General features: G+C 36.7%; 1 protein-coding gene across 1 annotated transcript in view; it reads right to left on the bottom strand.

The window, feature by feature from the left end:
• CATSPERE (catsper channel auxiliary subunit epsilon) overlaps window positions 1-21,644 on the bottom strand; it is a 209,403-nt gene that overhangs the window by 124,251 nt on the left and 63,508 nt on the right. The window contains exons 6-7 of the mRNA XM_064594423.1: window positions 21,569-21,593; window positions 13,916-13,993 (exon numbers count right to left, since the gene is read on the bottom strand). Coding sequence (XP_064450493.1) covers window positions 13,916-13,993; window positions 21,569-21,593 — 103 coding nt within the window. The remainder of the gene's footprint in view (window positions 1-13,915; window positions 13,994-21,568; window positions 21,594-21,644) is intronic.

The raw sequence follows: 21,644 nt of genomic DNA, 5'->3' as shown, positions 1-21,644 counted from the left end.
GATCACATTAGGCCACAAAACAAGTCTCAACAAATTCAAAAATTTTGAAGTCATACCATGCATCTTTTCCAGCCACAACACTATGAAACTAGAAATCAATCACAAGAAAAAATGTGGAAAGAGAAGAGAAGAAATAACCACCAACACCTCAGAAATAGAAAGGATTATAAGAGACTATTATGAAAAATTATATGTCAACAACTGGGCAATCTAGAAGGAATGGATAAATTCCTAGAAACATGTAACCTCCCAAAATTGAATCAGGAAGAAATAGAAAATTTGAACAGATTGATCACCATCAATGAAATTGAATCAAAAATTAAAAAAAAAGAAAAAAAACTCCCAACAAACAAAAGTCCAGGAACAGATGGCTTCACAGCTGAATTCTAGTGAACATTTAAAGAAGAGTTAATATGTTTTCTTCTCAAACTATTAAAAAAACATAAAAGGAAGGAAAGCTTCCAAATTCATTCTAAGAGACCAGCATTACCCTGATACCAAAACCAGATAAAGACACTGTAACAAAAGAGAATTACAGGCCAATATCTCTGATAAACACAGATGCAAAATCCTTAACAAAATATTAGCTAATCAAATCCAACAATACAATTAAAAAAATCATTCACCCAGATCAAGTGGGATTTATTCCTGGGATGTATGGGTGGTTCTATATTCATAAATCAACCAACGTGATACATCACATCAATAAGAGAAAGGATAAGAAAACCAAGTGATCATCTCAATAGATGCAGAAAAAAAGCATTTGACAAGTACAAGAGCCATTCATGATAAAAACCCTTAACAAAGTAGGTTTAGGGGGAATATATCTCAACATAATTAAGGCCATATAGGAAAAATCAACAGCTAACATTATACTCAATGGTAAAAAACTGAAAGCTTTTCCCCTAAGATCAGGAACAAGGCAAGGATGTCCTTTCTTGCCACTTTCATTGGACTTAGTACTGGAGGTCTTAGCCACAGCAATCAGACAAGAAAAAGAAATAAAAGGCACCCAAATTAATAAGGAAGAAGTAAAACTTTCACTGTTTGCAGGTGACATGATACTATAAATAGAAAACCCTAAAGGGGATCCTGGGTGACTCAGTTGGTTAAGTGTCTGACTTGATCTTGGCTCAGGTCTTAATCTCAGGGTTGTGAGTTCAAGCCCAACATTGGGCTCCATGCTGGGTATGGAGCCTATTTAATTAAAAAAAGAAAAGAAAAGAAAACCCTAAAGACTCCACCAAAACCTAGTAGACCTGATAAGTGAATTCAGTAAGGTGTCAGGATACAAAATTGATATACAGAAATTTGTTGCATTTCTATACACTAATAATGAAATAGCAGAAAGAGAAATTTAAAAAACCTCATTTACAACTCCACCAAAAATAATAAAATACCTGGGAATAAACTTAAGCAAGGAGGTGAAAGACCTGTGCTCTTAAAACTATAAAACACTGATGAAAGAAATTGAAGATGACACAAATGATTGGGAAGAGAGTCCATGCTCATGGGGAAGAACAAATATTGTTAAAATGTCTATTCTACCCAAAGCAATCTATAGATTTAATGCAATCCCTATCAAAATACCAACAGCATTTTTCACAGAGCTAGAACAAATAATCCTAAAATTTGTATGGACCCACAAAATACCCCAAATAGCTAAAGCAATCTTGAGAAACAACAAAGCTGGAGGTATCACAATTCCAGATTTCAAGATATATTACAAGCTGTAGTTGTATGGGACTAGCACAAAAATAGACATAATAAATAGTTCAGTGGAACCCAGAAAGCCCAGATATAAACCCACAATTATATGATCAGTTAATCTATGACAAAGGAGGCAAGAATACACAATGGGAGAAAGATAGTCTTTTCAACAAATTGTGTTGGAAAACAGGAAAGCTACCTGCAAAAGAATAAAACTGGACCACTTTCTTACACCACACACAAAAATAAACTCATAATGGATTAAGAACCTAAGTGTGACTTGAAACTACAAAAATCCTAGAAGAGAACACAGGCAGTAATATCTTTGACATTGGCCACAGCAAATTTTTTCCAGATATGTCTCCTGAGGCAAGGGAAATAAAGACAAAAATAAACTATTGAGACTACATCAAAATAAAAAGCTTCTGCACAACAAAGGAAACAATCAACAAAACAAAAAGACAATCTTCTGAATGGGAGAAGATATTTGTAAATGATATATCTGAAAAAGGGTTAGTATCCAAAATATATAAAGAATTTATACAACTTGGGGTGCCTGGGTGGTTCAGTTGTTAAGCGTCTGCCTTCGGCTCAGGTCATGATCCCAGGGTCCTGGGATCGAGTCCCGCATGGGCTCCCTGCTCCACGGGGAAGCCTGCTTCTCCCTCTCCCACTCCCCCTGCTTGTGCTCTCTCTCTCTCACTGTTGTCTCTCTCTGTCAAATAAATAAATAAAATCTTTAAAAAAAAAAAAAGAATTTATACAACTCAATACCAAAAAAACCCCAAATAATCAAGATAAAAATTGGGAAGAAGACATGAACAGATATTTCTGCAAAAAAGACATACAGATGGCCAACAGACACATGAAAAGATCTTTAATATTACTAATCGTCAGAGAAATGAAAATCAAAACCATAATGAAATATCACCTCACACCTGTCAGAACAGCTAATATCGAAGAAACAAGTGTTGGTGAGGATGTGGAGAAAAAGAAACTGGTGGACTGTTGGTGGGAATGCAAACTGGTACAGACACTGTGGAAAACAGTATTGAGGTTTCTCAAAGAATTAAAGATAGAATTACCATATGATCCAGTAATTCCACTACAGGTATTTACCCAAAGAAAACAAAAATACTAATTTGAAAAGACATATGCATCACTATATTTACTGCAGCATTATTTACAACAGCCAAAATATGGAAGCAGCCCAAGTGTCCATCGATAGATGAATGGATAAAGAAGATGTGGGATATATATACAATGGAATATTGTTCAGCTGTAAAAATGAAGTGAAATCTTGCCTTTTGTGACAACATGGATGGACCTAGAAAGTATAATGCTAAGTGAAATAAGTCAGAGAAAGAAAAATACCATATGATTTCACTCATATGTGGAATTGAAGAAAACAAATGATCTAAGAAAAAAAAGACAAAAAATCAGACTCTTAACTACAGAGAGCAAACTGGTGATTATCAGAGGGGAGGCGGGTGGGGGAATGGGTGAAATAGGTGAAGGGGATTAAGGAGTGCACTCGTGATAAGCACTGAGTGATGTATAGAATTATTGCACTATATTGTACAGCTGAAACTAATATAACACTGTACATTAATTATAGTTGAATTAAAAAACAAATTTTAAAAAAGAACAGAAATCATAGAAAATATATGTTGTCAGAGTATAATAGAATTAAACCAGAAGTCAGTACAGAAAGGTAACTGAACAATCCCCAAATACTTGGAAATTGACACTTTTAAATAACACATAAGTCAGGGAAGAAGGCTCAAAAGAAATTTAAAAATTGAACTAAATGGAAATATAATAGCAAATAGAATCCAACAATATATAAAAAGAATTATATACTATGGCCAACTAGAATTCATTCTAGGTATGCAAGACTGGTTCAACTTTCCAAAAATCTATCAGTATAATCCACTACAACAGAGCAAGGAATAAAAATCATATGTGTGAGAGGAAAAAAAAGATGGCAGAGGAATAGAGGACCCTATTCCAACCAGTCCCCTGAATTGAGTTGGATATCTACCAGACCATTCTGAACACCCACGAAATCAACCTGAGATGTAAGAAGATATGTCTGGATCTCTACAAACAGAATATTGCAGGCAGTTGGTTTTGAGGTATGAAGTGGGAGCCATGATTCTGCGGGCAGATATCAGAAGATAAATGGAAGGGGGAAGGAGCCCAGGGGATCCTGCACCACTGGATTGCAAAAGCCCCTAGCTGGGAATGGGGCTCAGACTCACAGACTGGTAGCGACAGGGAAAGGACTTTAGGGCAGTCCCCAAGTCTGAAACCCAGAGCAATGGGCCCCGCAGGTGAACTGGGGGCGGCTGGCGGTTTTAGAAGCACAAAGGGCAGAGACATGCCCTGATCTGGAGGCGGGGACTGGGAGTGCTGCTGAGGTGCGCACAACCCAGGACTGCAGTTTATAACAGCACAGACAGAAACGGAGATAGTGTGGGCTGGAAAGCTCACTGAAGAAAAGACTGATCTCTCTGTTCTGAGGCAGAGGGTTGGAAGCGGTCTCTTCTACTCTGACTTTCAGAAAAGACATGGAAAGCCACCATGGAAAGCCACCAGACAACAAAAGCCCCCCAAAACTGGTTTTCACTGAGCCCATCTCCCCCACAGGGGGTAGGGCAACTCTGCCCAAACAGGGTTGCCTGAGTAACAGTGGGGCAGGTCCCTCCCCCAGAAGACAGGCTGGGAGAACAAAAGGCCAACAACCCTAAGATCCCTACAAAACAGGTGCATCTTGCTTGGGTTGTGGTCAATAATTTGGACTCTGTACATTCCCTCAACCACCCCTCAACAGAATGACTAGGAGGAGGAACCCCCCAAATAGGAAAGACTCAGAGATTGTGACTTCTGCCACAGATTTACAAATGGATACAGATATAACCAAGATGTTGGAAATGGACTTCAGGGTAACAGTTATGAAGATGATAGCTAGAATGGAGAAATTGATTAATGGCAACATAGAGTCTCTAATGGCAGAAATGAAAGCTGAACTGGCAGAACTTAAAAATGCTATCAGTGAGGTCCAATCTAATCTACATACTCTAACAGTTAAGGTAAACAAGGCAGAAGAACGAATTAGTGACCTAGAAGACAAATTAATTTTCCTTCCTAAAAGAAGAAAAAAGAGGAGGCCTGGGAAAAACAGCTTATAATCCATGAAAACAGAATTAGAGAAATAAGTGATGCTATGAAATGTTCCAATGTCAGAATTATTGGGATCCCTGAGGGGATGGAGAGAGAGAGAGGACTAGAAGATATATTTGAGCAAATCATGGCTGAGAACTTCCCTAATCTGAGGAATGAAACAAACACTTGTGTCCTAGAGGCAGAGAGGACCCCTCCCAAGATCAAGGAAAACAGACAAATGCCCCAGCATGTAATAGTAAAACTCGCAAATCTTAGAACCAAGGAAACCTCTTTAAGGGCAGTTAGGGGGATGAGATTCCTACGTACAGAGGGAGGAACATCAGAATAATGTCAGACCTATCCACAGAGACCTGGTAAGCCAGAAAGGGCTGGCAAGACATATTCAGGGTACTAAATGAGAAGAACATGCAGCCAAGAATACTTTATCCAGCAAGGCTGTTATTTAGAATGGATGGAGAGATACAGAGCTTCCAAGACCAGCAGAAACTGAAAGAATATGTGAGCACTAAGCCGGCCCTGCAAGAAATATTGAAGGGGGCTTCTATAAAAGGAGAAAGACCCCAAGAGTGAGATAGAACAGAAATTTGCAGAGACAATCTATAGAAACAAGGACTTCACGGGCAACATAATGACAATAAATTCATATCTTTCAATAATCACTCTCAACGTGAACAGCCTAAATGCTCCCATAAAATGGCGAAGGGTTGCAGATTGGATAAAAAGACAGGACCCATCCATATGCTGTCTACAAGAGACTCATTTTGAACCTAATGATACATCCAGACTGAAAGTGAAGGGATGGAGATCCATCTTCCATGCTAACAGACCTCAAAAGAAAGCTGGGGTAGCAATTCTTATAACAGACAAATTAGATTTTAAGCTAAATACTGTAGTTAGAGACACAGAAGGACACTATATCATTCTTAAAGGGTCTATTCAACAAGAGGATCTAACAATTGTAAATATCTACGCCCCTAATGTGGGAGCAGCCAACTACATAAGCCAACTGTTAACCAAAATAAAGAGTCATATTGATAATAATATGTTAATTGTAGGACACCTCAATACTCCACTCTCAGCAATAAACAGATCATCCAAGCAGAAAATCAACAAAGAAACAAGAGCTTTGAATGGCACACTGGACCAGATGGACCTCATAGATATATACAGACCATTCCACCCTAAAACAACAGAATATTCATTCTTCTCGAGTGCACATGGAACTTTCTCCAGAATAGACCACATACTGGGTCACAAATCAGGTCTCAACTGATACCAAAAGACTGAGATTATTCCCTGCATATTCTCAGACCATAATGCTTTGAAACTGGAACTCAATCACAAGAAAAAAAATTGGAAGAAATTCAAACACTTGGAAGCTAAAGACCACTCTGCTCAAGAATGTTTGGGTCAACGTGAAATCAAAGAAGAACTTAAAGAATTCATGGAAACCAATGAGAACGAAAACACATCAGCCCAAAACCTATGGGATACTGCAAAGGTGGTCCTAAGGGGGAAATACATAGCCATCTAAGCCTCACTCAAAAGCAGAAAAAATCCCTAATTCACCAACTAACTTCACACCTTAAAGAACTGGAGAAAAAGCAACAAACGATGCCTAAGCCACACATTAGAAGAGAAATAATTAAGAGTAGAGCAGAGATCAATGAACTAGAAACCAGAAACACAGTAGATCAGATCAACGAAACTAGAAGTTGGTTCTTTGAAAGAATTAATAAGATCAATAAACCACTGGCCAGACTTATCCAAAAGAAAAGAGAAAGGACCCACCCAAATTAATAAAATTATGAATGAAAGGGGAGAGATCATGACTAACACCAAGGAAATAGAAACAATTATTAGAAATTATTATCAGCAACTATATGCCAATAAATTAAGCAACCTGGAAGAAATGGATGCCTTCCAGGAAACTATAAACTCTCAAGACTAAAACAGGAAGACACTGACAACCTGAATAAGCCAATAACTAGAAACGAGATTGAAGCAGTAATCAAAAACCTCCCAAAAAACAAGAGTCCAGGGCTTGATGGATTCCCTGGGGAATTCTACCAAACATTCAAAGAAGTAATAATACCTACTCTCCTGAAGCTGTTTCAAAAAATAGAAACAGAAGGAAAGCTTCCAGACTCATTCTATGAGGCCAACATTACCTTAATCCCCAAACCAGGCAAAGACCCCATCAAAAAGGAGAATTTCAGACCGATATCCCTGATGAATATGGATTCCAAAATCCTCAACAAAATCCTAGCTAATAGGATCCAACAATACATTAAAAGGATCATCCACCATGACCAAGTGGGATTTATCCCAGGGATGCAAGGGTGGTTCAACATTTGCAAATCAATTAATGTGATAGAACACATTAATAAGAGGAGAGAGAAGAACCATATGGTCCTCTCAATTGATGCAGAAAAAGTATTTGACAAAATACAGCATCCTTTCCTGATTAAAACTCTTCAGAGTATAGGGATAGAGGGAACATTCCTCAAGTTCATAAAATCCATCTATGATAAACCCACAGCAAATATCATCCTCAATGGGGAAAAGCTGAGAGCCTCTCCCTTAAGATGAGGAACACGACAAGGATGCCCACTCTTGCCACTATTGTTCAACATAGTACTAGAAGTCCTAGCAATGGCAATCAGACAACAAAAAGAAATAAAAGGTATTCAAATTGGCAAAGAAGAAGTCAAACTCTCTCTTTGCAGATGACATGATACTTCATGTGGAAAATCCAAAAGACTCCACCCCCAAATTACTAGAACTCATCCAGCAATTCAGTAATGTGGCAGTATATAAAATCAATGCACAGAAATCAGTTGTTTTCTTATACACTAACAATGCAACTGTAGAAAGAGAAATTAGAGAATAGATTCCATTTACAATAGCACGAAAAACCATAACATACCTCGGAATAAACCTAACCAAAGAGGTAAAGGATCTATACTCTAGGAACTACAGAACACTCATGAATGAAATTGAAGAAGACACAAAAAGATGGAAAAATATTCCATGCTCATGGATTAGAAGAATAAATATTGTTAAAATGTCTATGCTGCCCAGAGCAATCTATTCCTTCAATGCCATCTGGATCAAAATTCCAATGACATTTTTCAAAGTGCTGGAACAAACAATCCTAAAAGTTGTATGGAATCAGAAAAGACCCCAAATCTCCAAGGAAATGTCAAAAAAGAAAAACAAAGCTGGGGGTACCACATTGCCTGATTTCAAGCTATATTACAAAGCAGTGATCACCAAGACAGCATGGTACCAGCACAAAAACAGAAATATAGACCAATGGAATGAATAGAGAGCCCAGATATGGACCCTCAACTCTATGGTCAAATAATCTTTGACAAAGCAGGAAAAAATATGCAATGGAAAAGAGACAGTCTCTTCAATAAATGATGCTGGGAAAATTGGTCAGCTATATACAGAAGAATGAAACTCGATCATTCTCTAACACCATACACAAAGATAAACTCAAAGTGGATGAAAGACCTCAATGTGAGACAGGAATCCATCAAAATCCTGCAGGAGAACATAGGCAGTAACCTCTTTGAAATCGGCCACAACAACTTCTTTCAAGATACATCTCCAAAGTGAAACAAAAGGGAAAATGAATTTTTGGGACCTCATCAAGATAAAAAGCTTCTGCATAGCAAAGGAAACAGTCAACAAAACAAAGAGGCAACCAACAGAATAGGAGAAGATATTTGCAAATGACACTATAGACAAAGGGCTGATATCCAAGATCTATAAAGAGCTTCTCAAACTCAACACCCAAAAAACAAATAATCAAGTCAAAAAATGGGCAGAAGACATGAACAGACACTTTTCAAAAGAAGACATACAAATGGCTAACAGACACATGAAAAAATGTTCATCATCATTAGCCATCAGGGAAATTCAAATCAAAACCACATTAAGATACCACCTTACACCAGTTAGAATGGCAAAAATTGACAAGGCAAGAAACAACAAATGTTGGGAGAGGTTGTGGAGAAAGGGGAACCCTCTTACACTGTTGGTGGGAATGCAAGTTAGTACAGCCACTTTGGAAAACAGTGTGGATGTTCCTCAAAAAAATTAAAAAGAGAGCTACCCTATGACCCAGCAATTGCACTCCTGGGTATTTACCCCAAAGACAGATGTAGTGAAAAAAAGGACCATATGCACCCCAATGTTCATAGCAGCAATGTCCGCAATAGCCAAACTGTGGAAAGAGCCAAGATGCCCTTCAACAGGTGAATGGATAAAGAAGATATGGTCCATATATACAATGGAATATTACTTAGCCATCAGAAAAGATGAATACCCAACTTTTACATTAACATGGGTGGGACTGAAGGGCATTATGCTAAGTGAAATAAGTCAAGCAGAGAAAGACAATTATCATATGGTTTCACTCATATGTGGAACATAAAGAATAGTGCGGAGCACCACAGGGAAAGGGAGGGAAAACTGAATGGGAAGAAATCAGAGAGGGAGACAAACCATGAAAGACTCTGGACTCCGGGAAACAAACTGAGGGTTACAGAAGGGAGGGGGGTGGGGGATGGGGTAACAGGGTGATGGGTATTAAGGATATTATGCTAAGTGAAGTAAGTCAAGCAGAGAAAGTCAATTATCATATGGTTTCACTTATTTGTGGAACATAAGGAATAGCATGGAGGACATTAGGAGAAGGAAGGGAAAAATGAAGGAAGGGGGAAATCGGAGGGGGAGACGACCATGAGCGACTATGGACTCCGAGAAACAATCTGAGGGTTTTAGAGGGGATGGGGGTGGGGGATGGGTTAGCCCGATGATGAGTATTAAGGAGGGCATGGAGTACTGCATGGAGCACTGGGTGTTATACGAAAACAATGAATTATGGAACATTATATCAAAAACTAATGATGTACTGTATGGTGACTAACATAACATAATAAAATAAAATAAAAATAAAATCCAAAAAAAGAAATTATATGTGCACAGCAAAGGAAGTCAAAATGAAAAACAAAATGAAAAGGCAACCTACAGAGTGGGAGAAAATATTTGCAAATCACGTATCTGTTAAGGGGGTAATATCCAAAATGTATAAAAACCCGTGCAACTCAATAGCAAAAAAACTAGCAATCCAATTAAAAATGGGCAGAAAATCTGAATAGACTTTTTCCCAAAGAAGGTATACAGATAGCCAGCAGGTACATGAAAAGATGCCTCACCTTACACCTGTCAGAATGGCTAAAATAAAAAAGATAATAACAAGTGTTGGTAAGGATGTGGAGAAAAAGGAACTCTTGTGCACTGTTGGTGGGAATATAAATGTCCATTGCTGCAGCCACTGTGGAAAACAGTATGGAGGTTCCTCAAAAAATTAAAAAAAGAAATACTGTATGATGCAATAATTCCACTACTCAATATTTACCCAAAGAAAATGGAAACAGTAATCCAAAAAGATCCATGCACCCCTACGTTTATTGCAGCATTATTTACAATAGCCAAGATATAGAAGCAATCTATCAGAGGATGAAAGGACAAAGAAGTTGTGGTATTTATATACAATGGAATATTATTTGACCATAAAAAAGAAGGAAATGTTGGGATGCCTGGGTGGCTCAGTCGTTAAGTGTCTGCCTTCGGCTCAGGTCATGATCTCAGGGTCCTGGGATCGAGCCCCACATCGGGCTCCCTGCTCAGCGGGAAGCCTGCTTCTCCCTCTCCCACTCCCCCTGCTTGTGTTCCCTCTCTTGCTGTGCCTCTCTCTGTCAAATAAATAAATAAAATCTTAAAAAAAAAAAAAAGAAGGAAATGTCTCCATTTGCAACAACATAGATGGACCTTGAGGGCATTATGCTAAGTGAAATAAGTCAGACAAGGAAAGACAAATACTGTATGATATGCTTGTATGTGGAATCTAAAAGAAGCTGAACTCATAGAAACAGAGTACAATGGTGTTTGCAGGGTCTGAGGGGGTGAGCAAAATGGGGACATGGTGGTCAAAGGGTACAAACTTCCAGTTATAAGATGAATAAATTCTGGGAATTGAATAAATAGCATGGTGAACATAGTTAACGATGCAGTATTAAATACTTGAAAGTTGATAAGAGGATAAATCTTAAATAACCCTACCACAGGAAAGAAATTGTAATTATGTGAGGTGATAAAGGTGTTAAAAAATGCTACTGTGTGGGCACCTGGGTGGCTCAGTTGGTTAAGCGACTGCCTTCGGCTCATGTCATGATCCTGGAGTCCCGGGATCGAGTCCCGCATCGGGCTCCCTGCTAGGCAGGGAGTCTGCTTCGTCCTCTGACCCTATCCCCTCTCATGTGTTCTTTCTCTCTCATTCTCTCTCTCTCAAATAAATAAAATCTTTAAAAAAAAATGCTACTGTGGTAACCATTTCATAATATATAAGTGTATCAAATCAGCAGTGTACATCTAAACTTATACAATATTATATATCATTTGCATCTCAATAAAGCTGAACAAAAAAGAAACCAACACTCATTACAAACAAAACAAAACAAAACATAAACCAACTCAAAATTCATCAATGGCAGAATGGATAAAAAATGTATAGTATGTTGAAATGATGAAATGTCATACAGGAACAAAAATGAATAAACTATAGGTATATTATAACACAAATAAATCTTATATAAAGTAGATCCCCCCAAAAGGAATATGCACAGTGTATATAAAACATGATTCCATTTATATAAAGCAGAAAAATAAACCCCAAACCTACTAAATTGCTTTGTTTAGGAATCATGAGGCAAAATAAAAATAAAAGCAGAGCAATTATTACTGTAAAATTCAGAATAATGGTTACCTTTAGAGGGAACAAAGGGATTATATCCATCAAGTACTTCTAAGATGGAGGGAGAAATTATGTCCATGCAGGTGGCACATATGGGGACCTTCTGTACTATTTTTAGTGTTTTACTTCTTGATAGTGGTTATATGGCTAATTATTATTCATTAAACTGTATACTAAACTTTTATGCTTTTTTCTTTATAATTTACAGTTAAAATGGTCAAGAAAAAACCTCAAAATAAAACCCTGAACTTTTTAATACTTTTTAACTAAATTGTACCAGTAAGTTATTCTGTACCCCACCCCTGAGCTATACCCAACTGTTGGTCCTCTTTTCCCTGGTGTGGGTGCTGGGCATAGGGTAAGGCTCATAGAGGAAGTTAATGAGAGACAGGGATGGGTTGAGTTTCAAAGAGGTAATAAAATACAGGAATGAGTTAAAGATAAGGGAATATTTAGAGTTCAAAGTCAGAGGTGGTTCAGGAAGAGAATGAAGAGTAAAGGGTGGGATTATGATTTGAATGCCTGTCAGTCACATTACATGTTGGCTGATAAAAACGCAAACAGAGAATTTACATTTATTTTACCAGAGCTGTTTTGTTGATGATTTATCAAAACTGTAGCATTAAAATAATGCCCTCAAACTACTCATATGAAAAAATCCTGATTTGGTCAAGGCAAGCATCTTAGAGGGCAGTGATACCTGACTTGAGACGGAAAACATGAGAAGATAAACATAGGGAATGAGCAGTTACCATAGAGGGAACAGCATAAGCAAAGACTCAGAGCCATGGAACAGCAGGTGAGTGCAAGGAAACAGCAGAGTGCTGTTGCTGGAGGTAGGACACATGGAGAGCTGAGGCCAGAGAAGGGTGGCAGAGACAGAATATTCCAGGGCTTTGTGTGCCATGTTAAGAGTCAAGAGTCTGCTGTTGGTAACCAAGAGCCATAGAAAGGTTTTGTGGGAATGACATGGTAGTGAATAAACATGAAATTTAAAAAAAGCAAAGTATTAGGTATGCATGGACAAAATAATGTTAAAATACACATATTTTCACTTAGAAAGATTAGAAATTAAGTAACAGTAATGCTTAAAGTGTTTAATTACAATTGATTAATTTTATTCCCTCTAAAGTCACTTCCAAATAAAACAATTAATTGATAGGTTGTTATTCTGCTTTATCAGTCCATCTCTTGTGAATTTCATTACCAAGAGGCATGTAACATGCTATTCAAAAATCAGATCTTCACTCATTAGTCATATGAGATTAAAACTGCTCATTTTATATTTCTCTTCAATAAATTTTAATTGTAACAGAAGACAGAACTTAAATCTTGAAAGAGCTAAATTTGTAACAAATAAGAGAATAGACTTACAGATATTCCTTGAATTATGATGGGATATGTCAAAAATGCATTAAATGCGCCCAACCTACAAAACACCATAGCTTAGCGTAGCCTACCTTAAATGTGCTCAAAACACTTACATTAGCCTACAGTTAGGCAAAATTATCTAACACAAGGTCTATTTTATGATAAATTGTTAAATATCTCCTGTGAATCATTGAATACTGTACTGAAAGTGAAAACAACGGTCGTATGGGTTCAGAAGAGTTTAAGTGTACTGATTTACTCTTGTGATCACTGCTGCCCCCCAGCGTCATGCGATGATATCATACCACATATTGCTAGTCCGCTAGTCTGGGGAAAAAAAGGCCCAAGTTCAGAGTACAGTTTCTATAGAATGCATATCACTTTTGCACTATGGTAAAGTTGAAAAACCATAAGTCAAGCCACCATAAATTGAAAACCATCTGTATTTATCCGCTGCGCTGCACCTTTAGGAAATTCACTAGTCTCCAAGTGGTAAAGGATTCAGTAAGGGACTGGACAGATTTTTGAAGAATGGTTTTACGATAGATGCACAGGAATATCTTTAAAGCACTTTGAAGGTTAGCATCTTCATGAATAATGCAGTTCATAGAAATTATAGACAATGCTCAGTAGAATTCAAGAGAAAGATTTAGAACTGTGGAAATTGAGCAGTAGCTCAAAATCACTACAATAGCTAAAGATAATGGACAATTAAGGTGTATTTAGTTCTGGAATGCTTAAAATATATTATTCAGAGCCCTTAAAAAGGAAACAGCATATTATTTTATTTGTGATAATAGCAATGTTTCCACCTACTAGTGAAGGTTCATTTGCATTCCACAGCAACTCACTGGGGTCTGCATTTTCTGGATCATATATCCATATAACAACAACCTACAAAATAAAAAGTGTTTGCATTTCTTTACATTTTGGACAAATTTCATTTTTAGTTGTGGCAAAACACAACCATAAAAATGTTTTTATTAATTTAAAATTTTTTGATTATCCCATTAAAAATATCAAAAGTGTTATGTGTTTTTAACAAGTGAAATAGACCAAAGACCTATGAAGGAAGAGTTAAGATCCGCTAACACTCCTGCGGTAACTAATTTTAAAACTCTGTGTGAATGTGTATGTCTCTTTCTCTACAATCATAATTAGACACAGCAACCCCTCACCCCTGCACTTTTTACAAAAATGAAATCACATGACGCATGTTATCCCTAACTCGCCTTTGTTACTTAGACACCATGGCCATTTCAATAGATGCAGATCTAATTTTTTTTCTTTCTTGTTAATTTTTTTCTTGAATAGACAATTTATTCACATAGTTAAAAAAATTATATTAAAAATAAAGTGAAAATTGTCTCTCCCACTCTGTACTCCATCTGCACCCCACAAGTATCTACTACTAGTAAGTTTTCTTGTTTATATTTCTGTAAAATTTTTGTGCATAACTAAGACGTTATTTTTTCTTTGTATATAAATGTAAGTATGCTAAACACATTTTTCAAACATATTCTTCACGTACAGTTATATTTTAGAGATCTTTACATATTCTCATTAATTTTTCTACTGCTTATTATTCCAAATTATGGAGGAATCATAAGTAACTAGTAACTTACTAATAAACATTCGTTCTCCATGGGAGATGATGGACTCTGAAAAACAGGCTGAGGGTTCTAGAGGGGAGGGGGGTGGGAGGATGGGTTAGCCTGGTGATGGGTATTGAGGAGGGCACATTCTGCATGGAGCACTGGGTGTTATGCACAAATAATGAATCATGGAACACTACATCTAAAACTAATGATGTAATGTATGGTGATTAACATAACAATAAAAATTTAAAAAAATTCGTTCTCAATCCTTTGCCATTATGATCAATGCTATAGTGAGCAAATTTGCATATGTATTATTTTGTACCTTGGACTATACCTAAAAGTGTAACTGTTGAGGCATAAAGTATATGCACTTGTAATTTTCATAGATACTGCTAAATTGTTCTCATAGCAGCTCCACTCATATACTGTCACGCCAGCAGTGTATGAGATTTCTTCTTTCCTCACAGCCTTCCCAGCATAGTGTGTTGTCACATTTATAATTGGCCAGTCTGATGGGTGAAAAATGGTACTTTGACGCAGTTTTAACCTCTCTTTTATTATAAAAAAAAATTTGAGCATCTTTCCATATGTTCAAGTTCCACTTGCATTTTCTGTCTTGTGAACTATTTGTTCATTTCCTTTACCTATTTTCCATTTTTCTATTGGGTTGTTAGTCTTTTATTTATTAATTTGGGGAAGTTCTTTAAGAACTTCTACATCTATATGTTTTGTATCTTGATCTGTGTTTTGGTTAGGTGGTTTTACACACACACATATACACATATATGAAGATTTTATTCCTTTTATAATTATATGACATTCCTACTTATCCTATTTCACCTGTTTGCCTTAATTCTATATTGTCCTTATATATTTCTGCCCTCCCTCCCTTCTTTCCTTCCTTCCTTCCATGCTTTTTATAGCAGGGTTTTATTTCACCTTTATATTCCCTTCACCTATTAAGCCTCTCTCAATCTATGTAACGTGATTTAAACAACTAGTATGTATCCTTCCTTATTTTTCTCCACACTATATGTTTGCAGACATGTACAGAAATACATACTTACATTTATTTATTTTTAAAAAGAGGCATTTTAAGGGTTTTAAAAACAAAATTGGGTCATATTATACACACTTCCCATATTCTCTTTCTCATGCAAGTATATACATCATTGAAATTCTGCAGTGTCAACTCTTATAAGGCCTGAATAACATTCTACAGGTGTATGATATAGTAATTCAATAGTTCCATATATCACCCAGTGTCCCTCATTCAACAAAATTTGAGAGTGGCTCTTGCTACAGGTTCTGTGTCTTTCTTGTTGAATTTATTTGTATTTTATAGTCTTTATTGCTATTATAAATTTGTAATATTGTATTTTGTGTCTTATTACTTACACTATTATGTTCAAGACAATGTTAAATAATAATGATGATACGGAGCACATCTGTCCAGTTCCTGATTTTAGTTGAATCAGAAGTATTTTATAATTTATAATAATTATTTATAGTTACTTGAAAATTCAATGTTTTTTATTAAAATCAAGTGGTTCCCTTATAAACTTATTTTGCTTGGTGTTTTCATTAGGAATGTTTATTCAATTTTTAAATTTACTATGTGATCATTTATTTTCATCTTTATTGTGTTGATGGAATGGATATTGTCAGCTTTCTTGGTATCGAACCAATGTTGCATTCTGGAAGATACTGGCCCTTTTCAATGTATTCTTTTAATATATTGCTGGATTCCATTTGCTAATATTTGTGTAGAATTTTTGCACCTATATATACAAGCATATTTGTCTACACTTCCCTCCCTCCCTTCCTAACTTTCTGTTTGCCCGCTTTTGGTTTTAAAGTAGTGTTGGATTCAGGAAATAAATTGAGGGAACTTTCTATCTTCTTTATAATCAGGTGAGACTACATTGTTAAGCACAGATGATATCATTATTACCCTCTTTGTAGATTTTTTTATTATCATGAAATAATTTCCCTCTTCATGTCTTTGAAAGTTTTTGGGCTTCATGTATCTTTTATTTGACATTCATATCATCACTCCAGTTTCCTTTTTTAGAAAACATTTTATTTATTTATTTGATACAGAGAGAGAGAGCACAGCAGGGGGATAAGCAGGCAGAGCAAGAAGGAGAAGCAGGCACCCCCTGAGCAGAGAGCCCAACGTGGGACTCGATCCTGAGATCATGACCAGAAACGAAGGCAGATCCCAACCAACTGAGCCACCGGGGCCCCTCCCCAGTTTTCTTTTGATAGTATTAGCCTGTTTGCATCATTTTCTTTCCAAATTTTTTGTTACTCTTTAACTATGTAACTTTTATTAAAATCAGATTTCTGGAGTTTCTGTCATATAATGGGTGAATTTAATCCAATCACAATTTTGATTACTAATTTAATTTAAATGATTTTGAAAATCTTATTTTTGTGTCCCTATATTCTATGCTTATTTTTTCTTTATTTTGTGTTTCATTACCTTCTACTAAACTGTTAGCATTTTAAAATTTCTTCTTCCAGAACTCTACTTCTTAGAAATTTTAGAAATTATATATTTATTTCTATTACTTTAATGGATAGTCTTACATTTTACATGCATATTTAATGTAGGCTAAAGTTAATCCAGTATGCCTATCCTGAATGCTTGTAAGGACCTTAAACAATTTCAAACCCAAATCCCCCTTCATTTTCACTCTTTATTGGCTAGCTTTTTAATTTTATTTTGTTTTTTTAAAAAAAACATTATTGAAAAGTTTTGATTGTCAATGTTTATTTAAATTTATTAGCATATTATATAGTTCATTTGTTCACCATTACTCAGATACACATATCTGAGTATTCAGTCTTCAATTGTGAAGAATTCTCCATAATCATCTCTTTCAGTATTATGTCCAATTCATTTTATTCCCTTTTGGAACTCCTATTATATGACATGATATATGGAGTATGATAAACTGTCTCCGTCTATCCTCTATGTCTCTTAACTCTTTAGATATTTTCCATATCTTCATTTTTATGCACTGCATTCTGCATGATTCCTATTCCAAATCACTGATTCTGTAATTTTCTCAACTGTGTCTGGTCTTCTATTGAAACTGCTACTGAACTTCTATTTTTAGATGCCTATTTTTTCATTTCAAGACATTTTAGTGAGAGGTTTTTCAATTTCTGAATGCTATATAATTGTTTTTTATTTCAATTCCTTCTGTTATTCCTTTGAATACTTTAAATATGGATTTAGTAGTCTTTCAGATGGTTCTCATTTCTAGCTTTCAATAGTATGAACTTTCTCCATTTTTATGTATCTATTCCAGACTGGTTTTTTTTGTGTGTGTGTGTGTGGTTTATACCTTTTACTTTTTTTTTTTTTTAAAGATTTTATTTATTTATTTGAGAGAGAGAGAATGAGAGACAGAGAGCATGAGAGGGAGGAGGGTCAGAGGGAGAAGCAGACTCCCTGCCAAACAGGGAGCCCGATGCGGGACTCGATCCCGGGACTCCAGGATCATGACCCGAGCCGAAGGCAGTCGCTTAACCAACTGAGCCACCCAGGCGCCCTATACCTTTTACTTTGAGGTTATTTTCAGAGGGTTTGTTTTCTATGAGAATCTTAATACACTCTGGGTTATGGAAATGAGTTTTGCAGTCAGATTTTCTCTGATTCTTTCCTTTCTCTTTTTCAGGGTTTGCTGATTTTCTTTAGTGATATGTTTGGATTTCTTTCTCTTTATTCTTTGTATATTTATTAGTGGTTTTTGATTTGTGGTTTCCATCAGGTTTATATAAAACCTCTTCTTCATGTAACAGTCTATATTAAGTTCATGGTCATTAAAGTTTGGACCCATTCTTTACTCTCCTCCTCCCCACATTTTCAATATATGTTGTTATATTTCACATACTTTTGTGAATTCCTTGACTGTTTTTTTTTTACAGAAATATTCATTTTTACTGCTTTTGTGATTCCTACCTTTATACTGTCACTTTTGGTCTTTCCTTTCCACCCAAACTGTCCCCTTTAATATTTCATGCAGGGCTGGTTTAGTGATAATGAACTCCTTTAGTTTTTGCTTGTCTGGGAAACTCCTTATCTCTTCTCCTTTTCTGAATGATAACCTTGCTGGATAGGGTATTCTCAACTGCAGATTTTTCCCATTCAGCACTTTGAGTGTATCATACCACTTCCGTCTGGCTTGGAACATTTCTGTTGAAAAATCTCCTGCTAGCCTTATCGATTTTCCCTGGTAAGTTACTTTCTTCTTTTGTCTTGCTGCTTTAAGTATTTTTTATCACTATATTTTGCCAATTTAATTACAATATGTCTTGGTGTGTGTCTGCTTTTGTTGATATTGATGGGGGTTCTCTGTGTCTCCTGGATCTGGATATCTGTTTATTTCCCCAGATTAGGGAAGTTTTCAGCTATTATTTCTTCAAATAAATTTTCTGACCCCTTTTCTCTCTCTTCTTCTCTTGGGATTTCTATAATATGAATGTTATTATGTTTTATGGAGTCACTGAGTTCCCTAATTCTATTCTTGTTTTGCATAATTCTTTTTTATCTCATGTTCAGTTTGATTACTTCACATCATTCTGTCTTCTGGGTTACTAATTCATTCCTCTCCTTCTTCCAACCTCTGTTCATTCCATGAAGCATGTTTCTCATTTTCTTTATTGTGTCCATTATCTCTGCTATATTGTTCCTTACCTCTGTGTTAAGGGTCTCACTCATGTCTTCTACTCTTCTCAGGTCCAGTGAGTATCCTTATGATCAATGCTTTAAATTCTCTACCAAGGCATGTTACTTTTATCTGTTTCACTTAGATCTCTGGCTGTGGCCTTGTCCTGTTCCTTCATTTGAGATAAAATTCTCTCTCTTCTCATTTTGTGTACATCTCTGTGTTAGGAACATTAGCTATGTCTCCTGTTCTTGAGGGTAATGGCCTTATGAGGAAGAGGTCCTGTAGTGCCCTGCCATATACTGTCCCCTGTTCCCCAGGACCTGGTGCTTCTGGGAATGTCTCCAATGTGTGCTGCCTGTACTCTGCTGTTTTGTCCTGGCTGCTTTATCCTTCAGGCCAGTTATCTGCAGAGTCTCTCTTTGCCTGTTGTAGGCAGTGTTTGGTCCCTGGCTTTAACGTGGCATGTTTTAACCAGGTGTGCTTTGGTCTAATTGTGATATGAATCTGTTGCCACTGCTGGCACAACAGAGGCTCTGCAAAACTCCCACAGGGATGTGTGGTGTGAGCAGGGGTTGTTTGGGCGGTCTTCTAGGGGAGGTGGCCTGCTGCACCAGGACTGGGCAAGTATGGTTCAAATGAGTGGTTCCACTGGAGTGTGTATCAGGGGTTGGGTTTGGTATACACAAGTTAGTTAGCGAATGTCGGCACTGCACTGGTTCCTGCAGGGAGCCCTGTGCTTGTGCTGAGGGTCAGGGGAGGGAAGTGGTTCTGGCCAATTCTTTTGTTCCCAGAGGTGTCTCTCTATGAATGCTGCCACTCTGGGACTCATAATGAGTGAGTAACCTTCCCAATGTGTGCTGCAGGTGCTCTTCCAATCACTGTTTCCATGCTGTATGTCTGCTAGTTGTTTGCCTGACTTCTCCCCAAGAGCAGTGCAGTACCCCCTGGGCTGTATCCCAGTCAAGCTCATTGATTTTCAAAACTCCAGGCTTTAAACCCCACTGGTTGCAAGAACTCACAAAATTCAGCCCCTCTCACTTTCCAAGCCAACTGGTATGGGGATTCATTTTTCCTGTGTGCTCCCCTCTGTGTTAGTCTATCTCTCACCCTTCCCTCCCTTCCACAGTGGCCATGATCTGTTTCTCTCCCAAACTGCATCTCTGCACTTCCTACCTTCTTCAGTGTGGCTTCTTTTCTACCTGTAGTTCTGGAGTTTATTCTGCTAGTCTTCAGGTCAACTTCTGGTGCATTTAGAATAATTTGATAGTATCTAGTTGTATTCATGGAAAGAGGCAAGCCTAGGGTCCTCCTACTCCACTGCCATCTTCCATCCTTGGACCAGATTTTTTTAAAATTTAAATTCAATTAGCCAACATATAGTACATCAGTAGTTTCATATGTAGAGTTCAATAATTCATCAGATGTGTATAACACTTAGTGCTCATCACATCACCTTCATCACACCCACATCATATCACCTCCTTAATACCTGTCAACCAATTACCCCATCCCCCCATCCACCTCCCCTCCAGCAACCCTCAGTTTATTTCCTATAGTTAAGAATCTGTGGACCAGATGTTAAAACCTTTTGATCTCAAGACCCCTTCATAGCCTTAAAAATTACTGAGAATCTCACAGAGCTTTTGTTTTATGTGGGTTAGATCTATCAATATTTACCATGTTACCATGTAACAAATTAGAACTGAGAAGATTTGAAGATATTTATTAATTTATTTTAAAAACGATAATAAACCAATAAATGTTAACATGATATATATTTTTATGAAAAATAATTATTTTTCAAAACAAAAAAATTAGAAAAATTGTTTTACATTTTACATTACAAAATGTCTTTAATATGTCTTAATAGGAGAAAGCTGAATTATCATCTGTGCTCTTACATTCAAGCTGTTTTGTATATGTTATTTTGGTGGAAGCATGTGGAGAAAATCTACCCTCACACAGATATGTGGTTGGAAAAGGATAGACCTCATGGAACTCCTGAAAAGGTCTGTGGAGCTCTACGGGTCCTCAAACCATATCTAAAATATCACTGCACTCTAAGAAAATTTTGTTGAAAAATTAGTTTGGAAAATTCTCCTTCTGGGAAACATGAAAGATTAGAGGTAAATAAGATAGTGGTGATATAGGAAGGATATATAAAATTTTTAAAAAACTTTTACCTGGGTTAAATTGTGAAAGAAATTTCTGTTGGGAAAAAGAGGAATCATATTTTAGTAAATAGCACACTAAATATTA

Source organism: Mirounga angustirostris, unplaced genomic scaffold, assembly GCF_029215605.1.
Source record: "Mirounga angustirostris isolate CCGP_5_RB_7025 unplaced genomic scaffold, mMirAng1.0.hap1 SCAF_6, whole genome shotgun sequence".
In the NCBI taxonomy this organism is placed as follows: Eukaryota; Metazoa; Chordata; class Mammalia; order Carnivora; family Phocidae; genus Mirounga; species Mirounga angustirostris.
The sequence above is the reverse complement of the archived record's forward strand: the minus strand, read 5'-3'. Positions and strand labels throughout refer to the sequence as shown.